Source organism: Notamacropus eugenii, chromosome 1 (assembly GCF_028372415.1).
Source record: "Notamacropus eugenii isolate mMacEug1 chromosome 1, mMacEug1.pri_v2, whole genome shotgun sequence".
Lineage (NCBI taxonomy): Eukaryota > Metazoa > Chordata > Mammalia > Diprotodontia > Macropodidae > Notamacropus > Notamacropus eugenii.
This window is the reverse complement of record NC_092872.1, coordinates 757322387-757344762: the sequence shown is the minus strand read 5'-3', so window position 1 is coordinate 757344762 and position 22376 is coordinate 757322387. Positions and strand designations below refer to the sequence as shown.

The window sequence follows — 22376 nt, the reverse complement described above, 5'->3', positions numbered from 1 at the left end:
CTTTCCTGGTCTGTACCCTGGTTCTTAACCAGGACTCTTAATCCTCAGAGTCCCTTCTCCCTTATGACTATAAGCACTCCACTTTATCCTGGAACTAAAATTTCTACTTTTCTTTCACTTTACACTCCTTTAAGTAATATATGATCAATTGAACTGGCCTCTTGACTCTGGGCATTTTCTCTGCTTGTCCTCTAGTCTTAGAATTCACTTTCTCCTCATCTTTGCCTCCTGTGCGGCCTACGTGGCAGCAGTATCAGGGGCAGCTGCAGTGGCAGTGTAGTGACTGTTTCTGGAGCTCTAGATCCACAGATTGTGGGGGAATCAAATGGCTGACAGTACACCTGCCCAGCTCTCACTGGAAGCAGAGAATTACGTTGACAAAGAGTTCAAAAATCAAGTAAATAGCTTGGAAAATGAGCAAAAACTGGAAAAAGAATCAGACTATAGAATCAGACTTTGGTGACAAGGAAGGTCAAAGTATCCAAACAGAAGACAATAAAGTCAAAACTCCTACACCCAAAGCCTCCAAGAAAAATATTAACTGCTCTCAGGCCATGGAAGAGCTCAAAAAGGATTTTGAAAAGCAAGTAAGGGAAGTAGAGCAAAAATTGGGAAGACAAATGAGAGCAATGCAAGAAAATCATGAAAAATGAAGCAACTGCTTGCTAAAGAAGACCCAAAAATGCTGGAGAAAATGACACTTTAAAAAACAGACTAACCCAAATGGCAAAAGAAATCCCAAAAGCCAATGCAGAGAAGAACGCCCTAAAAGGCAAAACTGGCCACATGGAAAAGGAGGTCCAAAAGCTCACTGAAGAAAATCATTCCTTAAAGATTATAATGGAGCAGAGGGAAGCTAATGACTTTATGAAAAATCAAGACATTATAAAACAAACCCAAAGGAATGAAATAATAGCAGACAATGTGAAATATCTCATTGGAAAAACAACTGAGCTGGAAAATAGATCCAGGAGAGAACAATTAAATTATTGGATTACATGAAAGTCATGATCAAAAAAAGAGCCTAGACATCATCTTTCATGGAATTATCAAGGAAAACTGCCCTGATATTCTAGAACCAGGGGGTAAAATAGATATTGAAAAAGTCCATCGATACCTTCTGAAAGAGATCTCAACAGGAAAACTCCTAGGAATATTGCAGCCAAATTCCAGAGCTCTCAAGTTAAGGAGAAAATATTACAAACAGCCAGAAAGAAACAATTTGAGTATTATAGAAATACAATCAGGATAACACAAGACCTAGCAGATTCTACATTAAAGGATGCAGAGCTTGAAATATGATATTCCAAAGGTCAAAGGACCTAGGATTAAAACCAAGAATCACCTACTCAACAAAAATTAGTATTATACTTCAGGGTAATAAATGGTCATTCAATGAAATAAAGGACTTTCAGGTATTCTTGATGAAAAGACTAGAACTGAATAGAAAATTTCATTTTCAAACACAAGAATTAAGAGAAGTATGGGGGGGGTGGAGCCAAGATGGCAGAGTAGAAAGATGCACATACACATAGCTCCAAACCCACAACCCATAGAACGGCTACAGGGGAGTAACTCATGGTGAATTCTGCACCCAGAGGCCACGGAATATTGGAGCGAGGGAGATTTCTGTTCCGGAGGGACCTGCAAACCTCTTGTGGGGGGTCCTTCACGCTGCGGACTGGGCGCCGGGACTGGGAGCTGAGTGCAGCCCTGCCGCGGCCACGGCACTGAGAGGAAAAGATCCGAGCGGGCTTCAGGGACGGGATCTCCAGCAGCCATGCGGGTCCCTCCACCCACAGAGGGACCTGCAAACCTCTCGCAAAAGGTCTGTCATGCTGCAGACGCGGAGCCCAGCCCAGCCCAGACCTGCTGCGGCCACGGCACCAAGAGAAACAGACCCGAGCAGGCTTCAGGGACGGGATCGCCAGCGGCCGCACAAGTCCCTCTGCCCACAGGTGATGGGGGTCGGTGAGAGAGTCTCTTTGGCAGGTCAAGAGGGGAGTGGGGTGCCCCCATGATTCGGGCCCCCCCAGGAGGTAGAAGCTGAGAGGCTGCTGCAGACAGGGGCTCCCCAAGCGGGCGGGAGCCTGAATCCATTGTGGAAGGTCTGTGCATAAACCCCCTGAGGGAACTGAGCCTGAGAGGTGGCCCTGCCCCAACCTGACCACCTGAACATAATCTCATACTGAATAGCCGCCCTGCCCCCACCAAAAGCCCTAAGGCTGGAAGCAGCATTTGAATCTCAGTCCCCAAACGCTGGCTGGGAGGATCAGGAGGCCAGGTGGGTGTGAGGAGAATATTCAGAGGTCAAGTCACTGGCTGGGAAAATGCCCAGAAAAGGGAAAAGAAATAAGACTATTGAAGGCTACTTTCTGGGAGAACAGGCATTTCCTCCCTTCCTTTCTGATGAGGAAGAACAATGCTTACCATCAGCAAAGACACAGAAATCAAGGCTTCTGTGTCCCAGCCCACCCAATGGGCTCAGGCCATGGAAGAGCTCAAAAAGAATTTTGAAAATCAAGTTAGAGAGGTGGAGGAAAAACTGGGAAGAGAAATGAGAGAGATGAAAGAAAAGCATGAAAAGCAGATCAGCTCCCTACTAAAGGAGACCCAAAAAAATGTTGAAGAAATTAACACCTTGAAAACTAGCCTAACTCAATTGGCAAAAGAGGCTCAAAAAGCCAATGAGGAGAAGAATGCTTTCAGAATTAAGAGAAGTATGAAAAGGTAAACAGAAAAGAGAAATCATAAGGGAGTTATTAAAGTTGAGCTGTTTACATTCCTACATGGAAAGATCATATTTGTATCTCTTGAGATTTTTTTCAGTATTAGAGTAGTTGGAAGGATTATATAGACAGAGGGCACAGGGTGAGTTGAATAGGTAGGGATGGTACCTAAAAAATAAAATTAAGGGGGTGAGAGAGGAATATATTGGTAGGAGAAATGGAAAAATAGAATGAGGCAAATTATCTCACATAAAAGAGACAAGAAAAAGTTTGTTCAATGGAGGGGAGAGGGAGGAGGTTTAGAGTGCATTTAGGGTTAGAGCTTTAGAGGGAAAGGGCAAACCTTACTCTCATTGCACTTAGCTTAAAAAGGGAATAATATACACCCTCAATATGGTATGAAAATCTATCTTACACTACAGGAAAGTAGGGGATAAGTGGGTAAGTGGGGGTGGGAGCATGATAGAAGGGTGGGCAAATGGGACGAGAGGGTATTTAAAAGTAAACACTTCTGAGGAGGGATAGGGTCAAAAGACAAAATAGAATAAATGGGGGAGGATAGGATGGAGGGAAATATATTTGGTCTTTTACAATATGACTGTTATGGAAGTATTTTGCATAACTACACATGAATAACATATAATGAAATGCTTGCCTTCTCAATAGGGATGGGTCAGGAGGGAGGAAGAGAGAGTAGTTGAAACTCAAAGTTTTAAAAACAAATGTTGAAAATTGTTTTTATATACAACTAGGAAATAAGATATACAGTCAATACAGATTATTATACAAGAAACTAGAGGGGATGAGGGTAAGAGAAGGGAGGGATGTGATAGAAGGGAAGACAGATTGGGGGAAGTGGTCATCAGAATGCACGTTGTCTTGGTATGCGTGGAGGGGAGAAATGGGGAGAAAAATTGGAATTTAAAACCTTGTGGAAAACTAAAAATTAATAAATACATTCTTTAAAAAAAGGTCAAGAAATAGTGTGGAAAAGTGAGCAAACAAGAGGAAGAAGAAGAACCTCAGCGTATAACGTTACTAGAGTGATAAAGAAAATTAGAACATAAACTCAGAAGACCACAAAATCAAAACTGCCATAACAAAAGCCTCACTGAAAAATGTGAATTGATATTAGGCCTGGAAAAACTCAAAAAGAATTTATAAAATTAAATAACAGAGGTAGAGGAAAATGGGTAAAAGAAATGAGTGATGCAAGAAAATAATGAGAAAAGAGTCAACAACTTGGTAAAAGAGGCATAAAATACTGAATAAAATAACACTTAAAAAACAGAATAGACCAAATGGTAAAAGAGAAACAAAAATCTACCGAAGAGAAGAATTCCTTCAAAAGCAGAATTGGCCATATGGAAATTGTTGTACAAAAATTTGCTGAAGAAACAAACTCTTTAAAAAGTAGAGTTGGCCAAGTGGAAAAAATATGTACGAAAACTCACTGAAGAAAATAATTTCTCAACAATTAGAACTAGGCAAGTGAAAGCTAATGACTCTATGAGACATCAAGAAACAATAAAAGCAAATAAAAAAGTATGAAAAAAATAGAAGAAAATGTGAAGTATCTAGGAAAAACAACTGACTTAGACAATTGATCAAGGAGAGACATTTAAGAATTATTAAACTACCAGAAAGCTATGATAAAAAAGGCCTAGGTATCATCTTTCAAGAAATTATCAAGGGAAACTGTATGGATATTGCAGAACCATAGGGTAAAGTAGGAATTGAAAGAACCCACTGATCATTGAAAACTTCCAGGAATATTATAGTCAAATTCTCAAGTTCCCAAGCCAAGGGGAAAGTCAGTAGCCAGAAAGAATTAATTCAAATATTATGGAGACTTAGTCAGGATAACACAAGATTTAGTAGCTTCTACATTAAAGGATGAGAGAACATGGACTGTGATATTCTGGAGAGCAAAGGACCTAGGATTACAACCAAGAATGACCTACCCAGAAAAAGCTGAGTATTATCCTTCAGGGGACAAAATGGGCATTTAATGACATAAAAGACTTTCAAGTGGTCCTTCTGAAAAGACCAGAGCTGAATAAAAATTTTAACTTTCAAATACAAGACTCAAGAGAAGTATACAAAGGTAAACATGCAAGAGAAATCATTAAGGAGTCAATAAGATTAAACTGATTATATTCCTACCTGTGAAGATGATATTTCTTAATTCCTAAGAATTTCATCATTATTGAGAAGTTAGAAAAATTACACATAAACATAGGGCACAGGTCTAAGTTGAATAGGATGGGATAAAATTAAGGAGTGAGAAAAAGGGAATGCACTGGAAGAAAGGGAAAGGAAGATGTTAAATAGGACAAATTAATTAACATAAAATGGGCATACAAGGAAGAGCTGTTATACTGAAGGAGGTGAAAGGAAGTTCTTGAACCACTCACAAGAATTGGCTCAAAGAAGAAGTAACATACCCACTCAGTTGAGTGTAGAAATCTATCTTATCCTAAGTATGAGGGGAAGAAGATAGGGGAAGGGGGGGGTGATAGAAGGGAGGGCAGACTGGGGGGAAGCAGTAGTCAGAATAACACTTGAAGACAGACATGGAGAAGGAGAGACAGAGAGAAAGAGAGAGAGAGGAGAGAGACAGAGAAAGAGACAGACAGAGAGACAGAGACAAAGACAGACAGAGAGACAGGGAGAAACAGAGAGAGACAGAGACAGGCAGAGAGAGAATGATTAAGATAAACAAGGGAAAAATAGGATGGAGGGAAATACATGGTAATTACAACTGTGAAAAAATAATTACAGTAAGTTTTCCTGAAAGAGGCCTTATTTCTCAAACATATAGAGAATTGATTAAAATTTATAAAAATAAGTCATTGCTCAAGTGATAAATGGCCAAAACAGTTTTCAGACGAAGTGATCAAAGCCATCTATTGTCATACACAAATTCTGTAAATCACTATTAATTAGAAAAATGAAAATTAAAATATGGTGCCACTCCAAGCCTGTCAGAATAGGTAAGATGACAGAAAAGGAAAATGAAAAATGATGAAGGGAATATGGGGAAATCAGGACACTAAAGCACAGTTGGTATGAACTCATACAACTATTCTGTAGAATAATTTGGAACTATACCCAAAGGGCTATAAAACTGCATACCTTTTGACCCAGTAATAACATTATTAGGTCTGTATCTCAAGGAGATCAAAGGAAAGGGGAAAGGACCTATATGTAAAAGATCTTTATAGTCACTCTTTTTATGATGCCAAAGAATTGAAAATTGAGGGAATGCTCATCCATTAGGGAATATCTGAACAAGTTGTGATATATGACTGTGATGGGATGCTATAGAAATGATGAGCAGGATGCTCTCAGAAGAACCTAGAAAGACCTGCATGAGCTGATGCAAAGTGAAACGAGCAGAACCAAGGAAACATTGTATACTATAAGAGCAACATTGTACAATGGTCAGTTGCGAAAGACTTGGCTATTTTTAGCAATTCAACAACCAGATAATCCTTAAGGACTTATGATGAAGAATGCTATCCACCTCCAGAGAAATAACTGATGGAGTCTGAATGCGGGTCAAAGCAGACTCTTTCTTAGCTTTATTTTTCTTGGGGGGAGGGCCTATTTTCTTTTTTAACATGACTAATATGGAAATGTTTTGCATAGCCATATATGCATAACCTATATAACACTGTTTTCTCAATAAGTGGTGAGGGGAGGAAAGGAGGGAGGTATCTACTTGCATTTTTTTAAAATTAATGTTAAAAATGTTTTTATATGTAATTGGGAAAAATAAAACATTAAATAAATATAATTTAAATAATGATGCCTTCCTTCTGTTTTTTATTTCCAATAAAAAGCTGCCTCTCCAAACATGAACTTCTCCAGGACAGGAAATGCCCTTTGCCTTTCTTTCTGTCCGCAGACCTTAGCCCAGTGTCTAGCTCATATTGAGTATTTCCTAACTGCTTGTTGGCTAACATAGCAGGCACCTGACCCACTGACAGGATTCAGTTCAAGCACTGCCTTGTACCTGATGCTCCCCCCAAAAAACAGTTTCGTTTTGGTTCTTCGTCTTCAAGCATCTCGTACCGACTCACTTTGTGTTATTTGAATCGTGCCCTTCATCATGATTCTGCATGTGCTCATCTACATGCTTTTGGTCTTGTGGGTGGATCGTTTCATCTTCTCCTTCTTCCTTTGCTTCCAGTGGTAATGGTGATGGAAGCATAACTTATGTCCGATGGTCTTTAACCCATTGTGATGTTCGTTAAGCCTCCTCTGGTTCCTTCCAGCTGTATGATTTGTGACTTGAGAATCACCAAAAGTGGGTGTAAGTAATCGAGGTGGAATCATGAAGCTCCTCCTTTATGCTGGGACAGTGTGAGCAGCTGGGGAAGTGCATACAAAAGCAACATCATCTCTGATCCAGGGAGCTTCTATTTTAATGGATGAGTCATCTGGTAGACTCACCACTGATGTAGTCAGGAGACAGGTCATGCTTCCCAATGCGCAACAGGGAAGCAACTGCCACCAGTCCTCCTCCTTCTAGCTTTCTCTTCCTCTTCCCCTTTTCTCTCTTCTTTTTCAAGAAAGAGAAAAATGAATACAGTAAAAATATAATTCTGTTGATAGAAGAAAAAAATGAGGTGGAATGAAGACTAGAGGGTGAAGACCACCTAGAACAGAGGTAGGGAAGCTGCAACCTCAAGGCCTCATGTGGCCCTCTAGGTCCTCACCTGGGATCCTTTGACTGAATCCAAACTTTGTAGAACAAGGGGATTTGTTCTATGAACTTTGGATTCAGTCAAAGGGCCACTCTTGAGGATCCAGAGGGCTACATGTGGCTGCCAGGCCTCAGGGAGGTCACAGTCAGGAAGACCTGAGTTTAAATCTGGCCTCACACACTTCCTAGCTTTGTGACCCTGAGCAAGGGACTTGCCCTCTGTCTGCTTCAGTTTTCTCAGTTGAAAAATGGAGATAATGTCAACACCCACTAGCCAGATCAAAAAAGAAAATAACTGTAAAGCCCTCAGTATGTGGCCAACACACAGTAGGAGCTATAAATGTTAGCTATTACTTTGAAATACTTGCTCTGATATTTGCAGGCTGTTTGACCCCTCATTTCACCTCCACCTGCCTCAGTTTCCCCCTGGTAACATGGGGATGATAATAGCAGGGTTGTCATGAGGACATAGGAGTTGATATTGATGAAGTGCTGTGCAAATGTCAAGGTGCTGTATAAATGCTGATTCGTGCTGCTGGGGCTCTCTGGTCCCATCTTCCTCCTCTGTTAAGTGAAGGGGCTGTTCCAGGAGTCCCCAAGGTCGTTGGAGCTCCACAAAGCAACATCACACAGGCAGCGGCTAGACCTGAGAATGGAGCCCCAGCCTGTGCTGATATCTCAGAGTGGTTTAATTTGCTGAAGGATGTGTGTGGTTTTGTCCTTTTATTTCAAACCCGGACAGATGAACTTCATCTGTCTTTTTTTTTTTTTCCACATTAAGACTGAAGGGGCCATGAAAGTTCCCAGGGAAAGCAGCGAGTTTGAGAGGAAGAGCATGAGGGACGTGGAGAGAAGCAGCACTCGCCAGAGTGCCCAGGTGGGTCACCCCACCCCATGGGTCTGCAGCAAGGCAGGTGTGAAGACATGAGGCAGGGGTGGGAGGCTGCCAGGACAGGAGGCCAGGGCTGGGCCAGGGCTGGGCCAGGGTTCTTAGAGGAGAAGTAGGAGCAGCTCATCCCTGCTCCCCCTCCAGTCCGCAGTCCCGGGGTCCCAGGTGGGCCCACTGGAGACAACTCCAGGTCTGACGTTCTCAGCCTAGAGGAGGAGGCCCCTCTGGGGCGATCGGGAGCGGGGGGCGTCTGGCCATAGCAATGACCGATTTCTGCACAATCTTTCAGATGAGGCGTGCAGTGAACCCGATCCACTCGCTCAGGCGTTGTTCGATGTGGTGTTTTTCGTCGTATAGACGCTGCCTTGGCCTGGGTGCTGTGGAGGGAGCCCTGCTTCTGGGCCCCTTCCGCAGCCTGAGTATTTATTTGTATGTGTGCCTGTTGTGGGAGCAGGGACAGCAGGCCATCATAATCAGGGTGAGCAGAGAGACCACGACCCGATTCCCACGGGAGCCAGAGGCATTGTGGAGGGGAGGCGGGGGATGCAGAGCAGAGCAGGCTGGCAGAGCGAGGGGGACGTGGAACAGAGCAGGCCGCTGCAAGGGTGAGGGGCTGCCCCTTTCCCTTGTTCTTCCCCTCAGTTCAGAAGCTGAAGGTTAGGTCTGAACCCTCCTGACCATGGAGCGGATCAGCTGTCCTGTGCCTCTCACAGGGCACTGTTGGGCATTTGTTTGAACCTTGGCACCCAGTCCAGGCCTATCTTTGGAACAGGAGAAGAGAGAACCCATGCTTGGGAGTGCAGGGGGGCTGTTTGCCAGGGGGCTCTAGATCACAGAAAGCTTTCTTTGACTCTTGGTTCTGGACATCCTATTTTGTGCCCCAACCCCTAACCCCTGCCAGTGAACCTAGGTCCAGCAGGAATTGAGGGTAGCGGTGGGAGAGGTAGGGATGGGGGCATGGAAGTGAGCAGATAGTCAGCAAGGAAGGGAAGGGTACAAGGGTGTACGATCGTCCAAGCAAGGCTGTCTCATGTTTACAACTGAGCAGGCTGTGTGTGTGTAGAGAGTGGAGTAGAAGACAAACGTTTCTATTTCTCATCTCTTCTCCACAGAGTATAACCAAGGAGTATTTTATGCTGAAAAGCGACTCTCAGAGAAGCCTCAGGCAAAGCCGAAATTCCCGGGTTTCTGTCACAGAGGATACCAAAGGCCGGAACACGAGGGTATGAATGAGGACAAGAGGAGAAAGGGATGGGGGGAGAGAGAATAAGGTGAAGAAAACACTGAGGGATGTGTATTAGACTGTGGGGACTGGGAACCCAGACCACCTGGGCAAGGGTAACAGAAGAAAAGACAGAGGAGCCCATAGGGACCCTGGGACAAGGGGTCTGAGGGTCATTCACCACAGAAAGGGAAGAAACAAGCATCATGAAGTCCCTCCCCCATGTGCCAGGCACTGTGCTAAGCATTTTATACAAATTATTTCATTTGGTCCTCACAATAGCCTTGAATGGTGAGTGCTATTATCCCCATTTTATGGATGAGGAAACTGAGGCAAGCAGAGTCACTCAGCTAGTAAGTGTCTCAGGCTGAATTTGAAATCAGGGCTTCCTAAGCCCCAGGCTGTGGCAACCTGACACCCCAAACTGCTCCACCAAAGCACATCAGTCTATGTACCTTTCAGGTCAGAGCCCTTCTGCCTTCCCCTTCCTACCACTTGTGGCCTCACTACACCACTCTGGGGCCTCTCTTTAGGCCCTTTGCTGGGGTCTTTCTGTTCTAAGTGTTTGTTTCAGCTGTTGGTGGTGAGAGGCAGCCTCAAAGACATCAAAGTGTCTTCGTTTGGGGTGGGGGGGCATCAGTAATAAAAGACAAAGCTGACTTGGCTTGTCTTTGCTGCCAAGAGCCCAATCTCTGGCCCAGAGAGGACAAGACAAAGGTGACTTGCAGCCAGCTGACCCTCAAGCTAAGGAAGGTGATAGACAATATGAGGTCACCTGCTGACCCTGACAAGCCAATGAGGCCAGGCTCAGAAGAATGCTGTCCTTGGCTGCTGAGAGGCATGCTGGGTCAGCCTGGGTAGGGTATAAAGGCAGTCAAGAGAATGGGACCTGCCAGATCTAGGCCTGGAAGATAGAGTCACACATGCTGGGAAAGGGAAACTGTGACCAGGTGTTTTGTCAAGAGCAAGTCATCTTGGAGGAAGTTGATTTCCTGATCTTACAAGCACATTAGCGAAAAAGGACAAGGAAAAGACCCTGAGAGGACACTTGGCATCTGTGGGGCAGGACCAAAAGGTCAAGTGGTACAGCTGGTATTCCCATGGCCCTTTACAGATGACAATTTCACTAGATACCATGTGTATAGGTCCATGTCTAGAGCCCCAGCCCTGGAGTCAGGAAGACCTGAGTTCAAATCCAACTTCAGGCACTTACTAGCTGCGAGACGTGGGTACATTACTTGACATCTGTCTACCTCAGCGTTCTTATCTGTAAACTGGTGATAACAGCAGGTGTTTTGTGAGGATCAAAAGAGATAACAGTGAGAAGGCAACGTGCAGGTCTTAAAATACCATCAAAACGTTAGCAATTCTTATTACTCCTACGCTGTTACGGACGAAATCACAAGCTTGGCAAGTTAAATCCTCAGGTTCTTACTACTCCCATTTTACAAATGAGAAAATAAGATAAAAGAAATGAAGTGATACGCTCAGGGTCATACAAGCAGTGCCAGCGTTGGGGTGGGGGAAGCCCAGGGCTTTAGGGTCTTAAAGGTCACATTCTGAGAGCGAAGATTTAGGGACTTCAAAGCCCTCCTCCCCCTCCCCCCCATACCCCACTAGATAGGGTTGTCTTATCCATGGATTGTGCTTCTGTAGTAACATTACTTCCTTCAGAAGAAGGTTATAAATGAGGATTGTGCAGGTTCGGGGGCAGCACATATAAAGACTGTGAACATTCTGTGAGTGAATGAGGCATCAGCAGATTGAATGTGCAATCTGTTGTGTCTGGGAGCCTGTAAGGGTACCATGCTCTATGCTCAGGGGAGTGTGTGCTGAGCCAGGGGCCTAGATGTGCATGGGGACCCTTGTGTTGGGGGGAGGAGGAAGAGGGGCCTGGGGTCAGGATGAACCACTCACTCAGTCCATTGCTCCTGTCTCCAGCAATCCAACAGCAGTATGAACTCTCGAGTCTCCATCGTGGAGTCTGGGGAGAAGCTGCCTCATTCTACTCCTTCACAGACCCCTGAGAAGGCCCCCACCCCTCTATGGGAGCCAGAACAGCCCACCACTCCATCTCTAATTCCACCCCCAGCCCCTCCTCCGACTCCATCTACAATCTCAGAGACATCTAAGTCTGGGTCATCCCAGGAATGGAAGAGCTCAAAGTCATCCCAGGAATGGAAGATCTCAAAGTCATCCCAAGAATGGAACAGTTCAAAGTCATCCCAGGAATGGAACAGTTCAAAGTCATCCCAGGAATGGAAAAGCTCAAAGTTCTCACTCACTCAAAGCCCCAAGGACACAAGTGAAGACACGGATGAGGATGTTTCCAATTGGACTCCCGGGCGACCCAGGCCAGTAAGCATGATCCACTTTGGCCCTCCCCAGCTCCCAGTATGCCTTGACCCTCCCCTGCCTCTCTGTAGCCAGCCAGACTGACTTGATGGGTTCTTTTCCTCCTCTGAATTCTGACTTTCTCCTGTTGTCTTTCACCCTCCTTCATGTGTCCCTTAGTCCATCCTCTCTACTTGTCACTTCATTGCTCCCCTCTTCATCCACCCCCTTTCTGTCTATTCCTCCATTTTTCCACTTGTCTCTACTGATTCACTCATCCCAGTCCATTCATCTTTCCCTCCCTTATCTGCAATCAGCCATAATCCATCCATCCAACCAACCCATCAACAGCTATCCCTCCCCCATCCTATGCCATTCCGCACCCTTATTCTCCTCTTCCAGGTGTGTCTTTTGTCTATGTCACCTTTCTTCCTCTAGCAATTCTGACCCACACATCTTTCTGTGCACCCCTTCTTGCAGCCCAAACCTAAGAATGCGATCACCATTGCTGTCTCTTCCCGGGCACTCTTCAATATGGTGGAAGACAATAAAATCTTTGAGAATGAAGGATTGGAGAAGTACGTGGAACACCAGATTGCCAACGAGAATGTCATTCTGAGGCCAGGACCTGCCTTTGGCTTCATCAAGGTACCAGTCCAAGGACAAGCAGAGGAAAGTCTGAGCCCAATGCTTGGCCCTCCCCAAACTTGTCTCTTCTAGGCGTGATGATCTGTTGGGGCCCTTCCAAGTCTGACAATCTATGACCATGTCACTCTCCCCTGTCCACTCCCCCCAGCCTAGACCAAGTAGACTTGAAAGTTTTCAGCACAGAGATGACTGAAGCCCAGGGAGCTGATATGATCCCCAAGGGAAGAGCAGAGGACCAAGGACATTGGGAAAGGTCTCACTTAAGAAGTAGGGGCCTAGACTGTGCTTGTAAGCAAACTATGGATTGTCTTGTGAGAGGAGGCAAGGAGGGGGTGCATTCCAGACATAAGGGCCACTCATGAGAAGACATGAAGGAGAAGGGGAATAGAAAAGGGCAGCGACTAGGGTCAATAACACAAACGGAAGGGTTAACTTTACTAGGAAAGGGCATCGTCCATCGTCCCCTGGAAGTGCTGAAGATGAATGCCTTCATTAAAGAAAAGGAAAATAAGGGATGATACAAAAGGGTTTTGACTGGTGGGGTGAGAGAGAGACTTCTTGTAGTATGTAAATTTAGAGACATATACACAGTCTTCTCTGTCCTCCATTCCATTTAGATTAAGAAAGGAAAAAAGAATGATATCCCAGTATGTGCTTTTGAAAGATTTTAGAGATCCGGAGAGATAACAAAATATGTGCATAAAGCACTTTGCTAATGATGTGCTAGGAACACTTAGAATACTGCTGGACAAAAAGGCACAAAGGTAAAAAAAGTCATTACTTTTTTTAAGTTGAGAGGGAGCATGAAAATTGTAAGCCAGTAATGTGGCTCAGACTCCTGGGGAAATGACAGAATATTATTAAAAGGATGGTTACTGGATGATTCAAAAAGGAATAAGTGATCACACGGATCCATCAAGAGCAGGACACACCGGATTACAAAGCTACTGTATCAATCAATTAGGAACAATGAAATATTGTTTTCCTGGGTTTGGGCAAAACTAATGTCTCTCATGCTGCTCGTCTGGATCAGAGCTGACGGTACAGTCTGGTGAACTCAGAGCTGAGTGAGCAGACCCTTTCCCTTCATTGTCAAACACATGGCCTGATGGTCAACCTAGGCATTAATGTTGGATAGCAGTGTGAAAGGAGTCCCCCACTGGAATGTGGCAGGGGGTAGCAATGGCCCCTGGCACGTCTGACACTCTTATCTTTGCCTTGAGATAGACGGCATGCTCATCTAATTGACAGATGACTCAAAGCAAGAAGGAGTGACTGGCTCATTAGATGATAGAGCTGGATCCATAAAGATCTTGACAGAAGAGAGCAATGGCTTGAACAGATTAAGATTCACTTCAACAGAGACAGAAGCAACATATTTCACAAATATATAGGTGGGCAGAGGAGGCTGGACAGAGACTTGTCTGAAAACTAAGAAAAGAAGTTTAAGAGTTTTAGTGGGCTACACCTTCAATATGAATCAACAACGTGATGTGGTAACCCAAAAGGCTAATGTCATCTTAGATAGATTAAGAGAAGAATTGTGTCCAAAATTGGTAAGGTCATAGGCCAGCTGTCCCCTGCTCCATGTAGACCACATCCAGAATATGGTACTCAGCTCCAGGGACCACATTTTAGGAACAAATTAGTATGTGAGAGAATCTAAGGAAACACAACTAGGTGGTGGTGGTAGTGGTGAGAATGATGATGGTGGTCATGGTGATGATAACGGTAATGGTGGTGTGATGGTGATAAGGATGGAGATGATGGCTAGTATCTATACAGGGCCTTTAAGGTTTGCAAAATGTTTTGTGTGTAACATCTCATTTGATCCTCACAAAAGTCACGTGAAGTAGGTGGTGTTACTATCCCCATTTTATATATGAGAAAACAGGTTCAGTGAAATTAAGTGACTAGCCTAGGGTCAAACTGTTGTCAGGATCTGAACTCTTCTTGCTGGCTCCAGGTCTGGCCCTTTCATCCACTTTACTGCCTAGCAGCTAGAAAGGCTTTAAATATTGTCCAATATTAGGACATGCTGAATGAATTGAAGATCCTTAGCCCTTAGACAAAGTTAAACTTAGGAAGGACATAATAGCTGTGTCCAAATGTTGGGAAGCCTAAAGACATTTTAGATTTGCTTCCACTTGGCCCTAGAAGGCAAAACTTAGCAACAGAGAGTCACTGTGGTTTTTAGGCTTTACATCAAGCCTACAGTTAGAGCTGCCCCAAAGTGAAAGGGATTGTCTATCTCAGAAGGCTTTGCTCTCCAGGAATTCTTTAGGCAGGTGTGAGATGAGCCCTTGTCAAGTAGATCATGAAGGGGGCTGTTGTTCACATGCCAGCTGGAAGAAAGCACTTTTGAGGTCTAATTCTGTAACGCATTTGTGCTAGAGTCAGTACTACAGCTCAGGCCTACTGTGACCTCACACCTGGGGCTCTCTGGGTGACCCCCCATTCACTCTGGGAAGTTCCTTGCCTAAGCTCCTTGGGATAGTTTTTAATAGTAAAGCTAGAACCAGAGCCCAGTATCTACCTCTCAGTTCAGTGGATTTTTTTCCATTGTACTACAGCTACCTACCCCAGAAGACATCTCATCCCTGACCTATTCTGACTCAGTAACTCTCAGTACCTCCAGACAACATCATTGCAGGGAGAGGCTTCCTCACCTGGAACTTATTTATGCTAGTGCAGTCATAGGCCCAATCCCAGCCACCTTCTCCCCCACAGAAGCAAATGTTACCCACCAGTTTGTGCTTTTTTTTTTTGGCTACAAGAGGTAACCAAGGAACCCAAGCAACAGGTCTGGCCAGGGATGGGCCTGCAGTTCCCCTTCCTTGTCAGTGGCTGGTCTCTGGGCCTACCAGGCTGACATATGCACCTTGATGTTTGTAACCTACAGGCCCTGCAGAATGTCAATGCCAGACTGCGCAGTCTTTACCCCAAAGAACAGGACTTGTTTGATATTGTGCTGATGACTAATAACCATGCCCAAGTTGGGGTGAGGCTCATAAACAGCATCAATCACCACGGTAAGAAAGTCAAATAAACACCACGTGGAGGATGTGTCTGTGGTCCAGGCCTGGGGGCTGGGGGACTCTGCTTCCCATGACCTGACTGAATGCAGCCCCTTTGATGCACACACGTGGGCTGCCTAGTAAGTGTTTATTTGCAAATGTCAGAACAAGAGCCGCCATGTGCGTTTCCAACTGCAGCAACAGGGCTCGGTCCAAAGCTCTGGACTTAAGCTGTCAAGTGTGAACTTCAAGGTCTTAATCCCAGGTCCTGCAATATATTTCTGTTTTCTGCTTTGTTTTGTTTTAAACTTCTGAACTTGACATCAAGGAACTGTCAATCAAGAGGCATTCTTTCCATGATCAAACAATTTATTCACCAGTAAAACATGCTAAATATGTTAAATCTTTCACTAGGTTCACCTCCTTTGTTCACTCTTACCACCTAGAATTTTAGACTCTCAGAGTTGGAAGTGACCTCAAAGATGGCTCCAACTCCTACCTAAAACTCACATGTCTTCTAAAGTATGACTAGCCAATGGTCATCCAATCTCCCCTAGGGGACAGCTAGGAAAAAAACAAACACTACTGAACCTGTCCTTCCTTTCTCCTCCTCTCTGTCTCCTCCTGTCTTATTACACCCACCCCCTACATATATACATGTGGGCGCGCACACACACACACACGTCCATACCCTCATTTTAGATGGGACATTTTATTGATCAAATTCTGCTGAAAAGTGCCATCTTTGAGTTTAAAAAATGTTTTGAAGAATCGGGGCAATGGTCCTGAGTCTTTCTGTTTCAGGCAGGACCAGAGAATGATGCCAACATCATCTTTTTGACTCAGTCTAATGGCAAATTGGAGTACATGTCACTCTACCATTTGCTTGCTTTGATACAAAGGAAAACCACCACAATGAAAACCTCTTGTCATTTCTGCAAGTAACTCGTGCAGACCTATGAATTGTAGTATGGGAAGGGAGCTCCAAGGCCATTTGCTGACTCTCACTCCTGAGTAGAAAGCTCCTCTGCAGTATCCCACTGGGTAGTTGAAAGAAAAATGACTAAAGAGCTTTTGTCCTTCTGATGTGGGAGAGGTGTACCAGCAGGCGGCTGCAGAATGCAGCAGATAGCCTGACTTGGTTGAAGACCATCAGATGGCAGCAAGAAGCTGCTTGAATGGTGCCCCACACAGCTAGGGCCCTACCTCAGCAGAGATGTGATACCCACAAGCAAGAAGCATGATCTGAGCATGCTGGCAGGGTCAGAGATGTAAGATGCCCTAACTCTGCATGTACAATAGTCACACATGCTCCATAATGTCTGTCCCTGGCAGACAGCCAGCCACAAGTATTCCCTTCTGTGTGCCCTTCTGAGGGCATACCAGGGACACAATCCCAGTGCAGGAATCAATTTGACAGTTACTCAATAAACAACATCGAATAAATTTGCTTTGAGCAAGAACTATTGCCAGGTGCTTTGGAGGCAAAAGAGAGAGAACAACGCAGACTGTTGATAAGAGTGAAGAACATGAGATGTTCAGTCAATTTATGAAGCCCAGAACAGCACTGGCATTTGGGGCTACAAATATGGAAATGCTTTTATCAGATTATAAAGCACTTTCACATAGACTGAATAATTTGACTTCATGACAACCACTAAAGGAACACAAGTCAGAAGTTACTCCTATTCTTCATGGGAAGAAGGGTCAGATTGGTTTAACAGCCATCCCCAGGCCACACAGCTTACGGGTAGAAGAGGCAGTTCTTGGGCCTGTGTTCTTTTCACATCAGGGCATCTTTTTGTATGGGATAGCTTAGATTGATATTGAGAGTCACACAGATTTTTTGTTGGTTTCCCACTGATTTAAAAATAAATCCAACTTTACTTTTTTGGGGAGGTCCTTGCTACAATGAATTTCACCAATGCATGAAGTTTAAATGGGCCATCAAACAATGTCACCTAAGGGAAATGACCATAATTGTCTGTGTACATGTCTGTGTCTGTCTGTCTGTATGTGAGTGTGCCTGTGTGTGTGTGTATCTATATTTGTGTCTGGATATCTATGTCTGTGTGTTTGTGTATGTTTATCTGTTTATCTGTGTGTCTATATATGTCTATGTATGGCTGTGTGTATCTGTGTGTTTGTGTCTACATGTGTCTGTGTATGTATGTGTCTGTGTGTCTGTGTCTCTGTATCTATTTCTATGTGTGTCTAGGTGCATCTCTCTGTGTCTGTAGTTCCTGTACCCAGGAACCCTGAGGGTCTTCCCCTCCAGTTTGATTTTTTGTTATTTTTTTCTTTATTAAAAGGGGCCATCCCATGAATAGCTATTTAAAGAGGTCTGTTCATTGAATGGGTGTATCTCACTCAAAGTGAGAATTTGATAAGACCTTAGCCTAAAATGACCAGGGTCTCACACTGCATCCTGGGCCATCTCCAGTCATCCTTATGAATATCAGACCACTGGATCCAGATGGCTCAGGAGAAGAAAATGAGGCTGGTCACCTAGAACAGCCCTCTCTCCAATCAAAGTCAAGTGTAAGTCATGTCATTATCTTGATGTCATGGTCCTCTTGGAGAATGAAGGATATACACAACCTCTGAGTGTATGTGTGTCTATGTTACCACTTTTAATGGACTGAAATACTGTAATGGTCAGTAATGAATTTCATACCAAAAGGATTCAAGAAGAAAGAGTTTGATGCTTCATAGCTTTCTGAGCTCAGTTATTGGGCAGTGAGGCAGGTGCAATAAATGTTGCAGAGACACACTGGGAACACGCAATGGGAAGGGGCAGGAAAGAGGAAGGAAAGAGAAAAAGAACCTATTATGTGCCAGGCACTTGACTAAGAGGACTTTTTTATAAATATTCTCTAATTTAATCCTCACAACACCCTTGGGAGAGAGGTGTAATTTTTATTCCCATTTGAAAGCTGAGGAAATGAGACAGTCACAGTTTCAATGACTTGCCCAGAGTCACACAGCCCGTAAATGTTTGAGGCCAAATCTGAACTCAGGTCACCTGATTCCAGGCCCAGTGCTCTAAACACTGTGCTGTCAAATGCTTCTGGGGAGAAAGAGTTTCTTAACAATGAAAACTGTGCAGAAGTGGAACGTGCCTCTGATGAGGTGGTGGTCCTTTCTTTGGAGGTCTTCAAGAGAGTCTGAACAACTGGTCTGTTGTGCAGGGCATTTCTTTCCAGCATAGGTTGGAATAGACAATGACTTCAATTCCATAACAATCAAATTCTAGAGTTCTGTGGAGTCAGTTTTGTCTTGCTAATTTGAAATAGGCAACTAGTATTTATTGAGCACCTACTACGAGCCAGGCACTCTGCTAAGTGTTAGGAATACAAAGAAAAGCTACGAAACAAAACAAAACAAAAATCTGTGTTCTCAAGGAGCTCACAGTCCAATGGGGGAGCTGACATGCAAGCATGATGTATAAGCAAGCTAGAGGCAGGCCAGACTGAGAAACATGTCAAAGGAAGGCTTTAGGGTCATGGGGTATGGGGGAAGACTTGTGGCTGAGACCTGGAGAAAGTCAGAGAAGCCAAAAGGTGGAGATGAGAAGGGAGAGCATCCCAGGCCAGAGCCCAGTCGGAGAAGAGGCACGGGGGCAGTGAGTGACACAAGTGTGAGCAGGGAGCAGCCAGGAGACCAATGTCTACATCGTCCGCCAGGACACAGAAGGGAGGAAGCTGGAACAGAGAGGAGTAGTGCAAAAGACACTGAATAGGAATGAGAATATCTCCTTTCAAAAGCTGGATTTGCAACTCCCTGTCTGTCTGATCTTGGCAAGTCACAATCTCCTTGGGCTTGAGAATAACTGTGAATAGAAATGCATTTCACTAAGAGTGAAATGGAGGGAAAAGGAGAAGGCATCAGAATGTTCTTCCTGCTTTAAAGCTGCCTGGTTCTGCATTTCTCAAAGCAGGCCATCAAACAGACATTTAGAATGTTTTCTAGATCCCATTGAGTGCCTGGAGTGGTGCAGGATGTCAAACAATAATAGGTGCAGGCAAAGTAGCCAGAACAAACGTCCCTGAGACATGAAGACTTCTGTTCAAAGGCGGCCATAGACATTGGTAGCTCTGTGATGCTGGGCAAGTCCATAAAGGACCTTTTTATCATCATTGGAGCCCCACTCCTCTCCTGAAGCTGAGCATGGATAAGTCATTTCCCTTTTTTGAGCTTTGGTATCTTCAACTTGAAAATGGAATGATAGAACCTACCTTCTCTAAATCATAATGTTAACCTAACCCAATTTAACAAATATTAAGCACTTGTTGTATGCATGTCACCATGCTGGGTTCTGATGAGAGAGAACAAAAGAGGCCCTGTCCCCAAAGAACTTTATTTTATCAGGGTGGGAAAGTGGAAATTACAACATAGACACAAATAAGATACAAGTAATTTGGAGAGAGAATGAGAGACAGAGGCAGAGAGAGATAGAGACAGAGGGAGGAGCAGTGAGAGAGAGAGTGAAGGAAGGAGGGAGGAGAGAGGGGGAAGAGGATAAGAAATCAGGAAAGATTTCACGTAAGTGGTGGTAGCTGAGCTTTAGTTTGAAGGAAATGGTATTCTTTGAGAAGGAAGAAGGCACTGTACACATAGGAGAGACCACTTGTGCAAAGGCAAGGAATAAGGTGTGATTGGGGCACAACTAGCTGGCTAGTCTAACTGGAATGGAGAGTTTGTGAAAAGGAGTGACATAAAATAAGCCTGGAAAAATAGGAGGGAAGTCAAATTGTGGGCTCTGAAGGTTAGGCTGAAGGATTTGCATTTGACTAGAGGCAATTGGGAGTTGTTGAAGATTGGAGGTGAAGGAGCTAAAACATTTGATCTTTCTGAGCCAGTTTATTTCCTTGTTTTAAAAAACAAAAAAAGGAGAGGGGAGAGACCTCTAACTTACCTTCCAATTTTAAATTCCAACATGTCTAAGGTCAAATGAGCTAATATATAGTGAATGATCCACAAGGCTCTGTCCTGGGCCTTCTTCTCCCTCTGCCCTACTTCACTTGGTGATCTCATCAGTTCTCATGGATTTAATAACCATCTTTATGTTAATGAGGCAACTATGTGGAACAGTGAACTGGAGTTAGGAAGACCTGAGTTCAAATGTGGCCTTAGATACTTACTAGCTGTGCGACCCTGGGCAAATCACTTCACCCTGTTTGCCCCAGTTTCTTCATCTGTAAAATCAACTGAAGAAGGAAAGGGAAAAGTATTCTAGTATCTTTGCCAACAACCCAAATGGGGTCATGAAGAGTCAGTCACAACTGAAACAACTGAGCAACAATTCATGCTGATGAGTCTTAAACCTATTTATCCAAACCTATTCTCTCTGGTGACCTCTATTCTTAAATTTCCCCAGGCTAATTGGAACATCTCACATTGAATATCCCATAGACTCAACATGTCCAAAAGAGAGGTCATAATCTTTCCCCTTAAACTCATCCTCCCACCCTCCTACTTTCCCTGCTGCTGTAGAAGGCACCACCTTCCTCCCAGTCCCTCAGACTACCAACCTAGGAGTCCTACTGGCTTCATCACTTTCTCTCACCCACTCCATCCCCCATATTTAATCTTTTGTCTATTGATTTCACCTCTGCAACATCTCCCTAATATACCCCTTTCTCTTCTTTGACCCTAACTCAACTCTGCTGCAGACCCTCATGCCCATCCTCCTGGGCTACACCTGCCTTGTCTTTCCCCACTCCAGTCTATCCTCCATTCAACCACCAAAGTGATTTTCTTAAAGTGCAAATCTAACTATATCATCCTCCCCCTTAGTGCCACCCTCAAACTCCTGTGGCTCCCTACCATCTTCAGGATGAAATACAAAATCCTCTGGTGCTCAGAGTCTTTTCTGCTCCACCACACACACACACACATGCACACACACACACACACACACACACACACACACACACACACACACCTTGCCAAGGTTCTTACACTTTACTGTGGGAATTTTTCAGACTATCTTTCCCTGGAACACTCCTTCTCCTCCCTCCTCTACCCCTCTTCCACCTCCCTCTCCCCCTCCTGGCTTCTCTGGCCTCTTTCAAGACCCAGATAAAATTCCATCTTCTACAAAAAGCCTTCTCAACCCAACTTGGTTCTAATGTCCTCCCTTTGTTATTTATTTTCAATTTACTCTTTATATAGCTTGATTATACAGAACTGTTGGCGTGTTGTTTCCTCCTTCAGATTATGAGCTCTTTGAAGGAAACTGCTTTTTGTCATTCTTTGAATCCCAGCTCTTGACATGGTACCTGGCATACTGCAGGCACTTAGCAAATCTTTGTTGATTGGTTGGTTGGATGTAAGTGATTACTATCATTCTTATCAATGCTTATTGATTGACTGGAAAACAATTGTTGAATGAATTTGGGTCCATTAATTCTCAGATGCCACGAAGGCAGCTTTAACAATCTGATTTATTAAATTAATAACATCTGCTGGGTAATAGATTTTTTAAGTATATGTTGTTGTTACTCTGTCATGTCTGACTCTTTGTGACTTCATTGGGAGTTTTCTTGACAAGGACACTAGAGTGCTTTGCATTTCCTTCTCCAGTTCATTTTGCAGATGAGGAACTGAGGCAAACTGGGTTATATGACTTGCCCAGGATCACCCAGCTAGTCATTGTCTGAGGCCAGATTTGAATTCAGGAAGAGGAGTCTTCCTGACTGCAGACACAGCTATCTATCCACTGTACCACCTAGCTGCCCTTTCAAGTACATGGCATAGTGCTATTTATAACACTAAAGAATCAGTGGAAGTATTCTGCTTCTTAAGCAGGCTAACACAA

The 22376-nt window shown here is 44.1% G+C and overlaps 1 protein-coding gene across 3 annotated transcripts in view; it reads left to right on the top strand.

The window, feature by feature from the left end:
- Window positions 1-22376, top strand: part of NT5C1B (5'-nucleotidase, cytosolic IB) — a 44188-nt gene that overhangs the window by 6298 nt on the left and 15514 nt on the right. For 2 of the 3 annotated variants that reach the window (XM_072644847.1, XM_072644768.1), the window contains exons 2-7: window positions 8225-8320; window positions 8622-8810; window positions 9445-9555; window positions 11496-11912; window positions 12369-12536; window positions 15439-15568. In XM_072644847.1, coding sequence (XP_072500948.1) covers window positions 8225-8320; window positions 8622-8810; window positions 9445-9555; window positions 11496-11912; window positions 12369-12536; window positions 15439-15568 — 1111 coding nt within the window. The remainder of the gene's footprint in view (window positions 1-8224; window positions 8321-8621; window positions 8811-9444; window positions 9556-11495; window positions 11913-12368; window positions 12537-15438; window positions 15569-22376) is intronic. The other variant, XM_072644920.1, reaches the window with a different exon arrangement.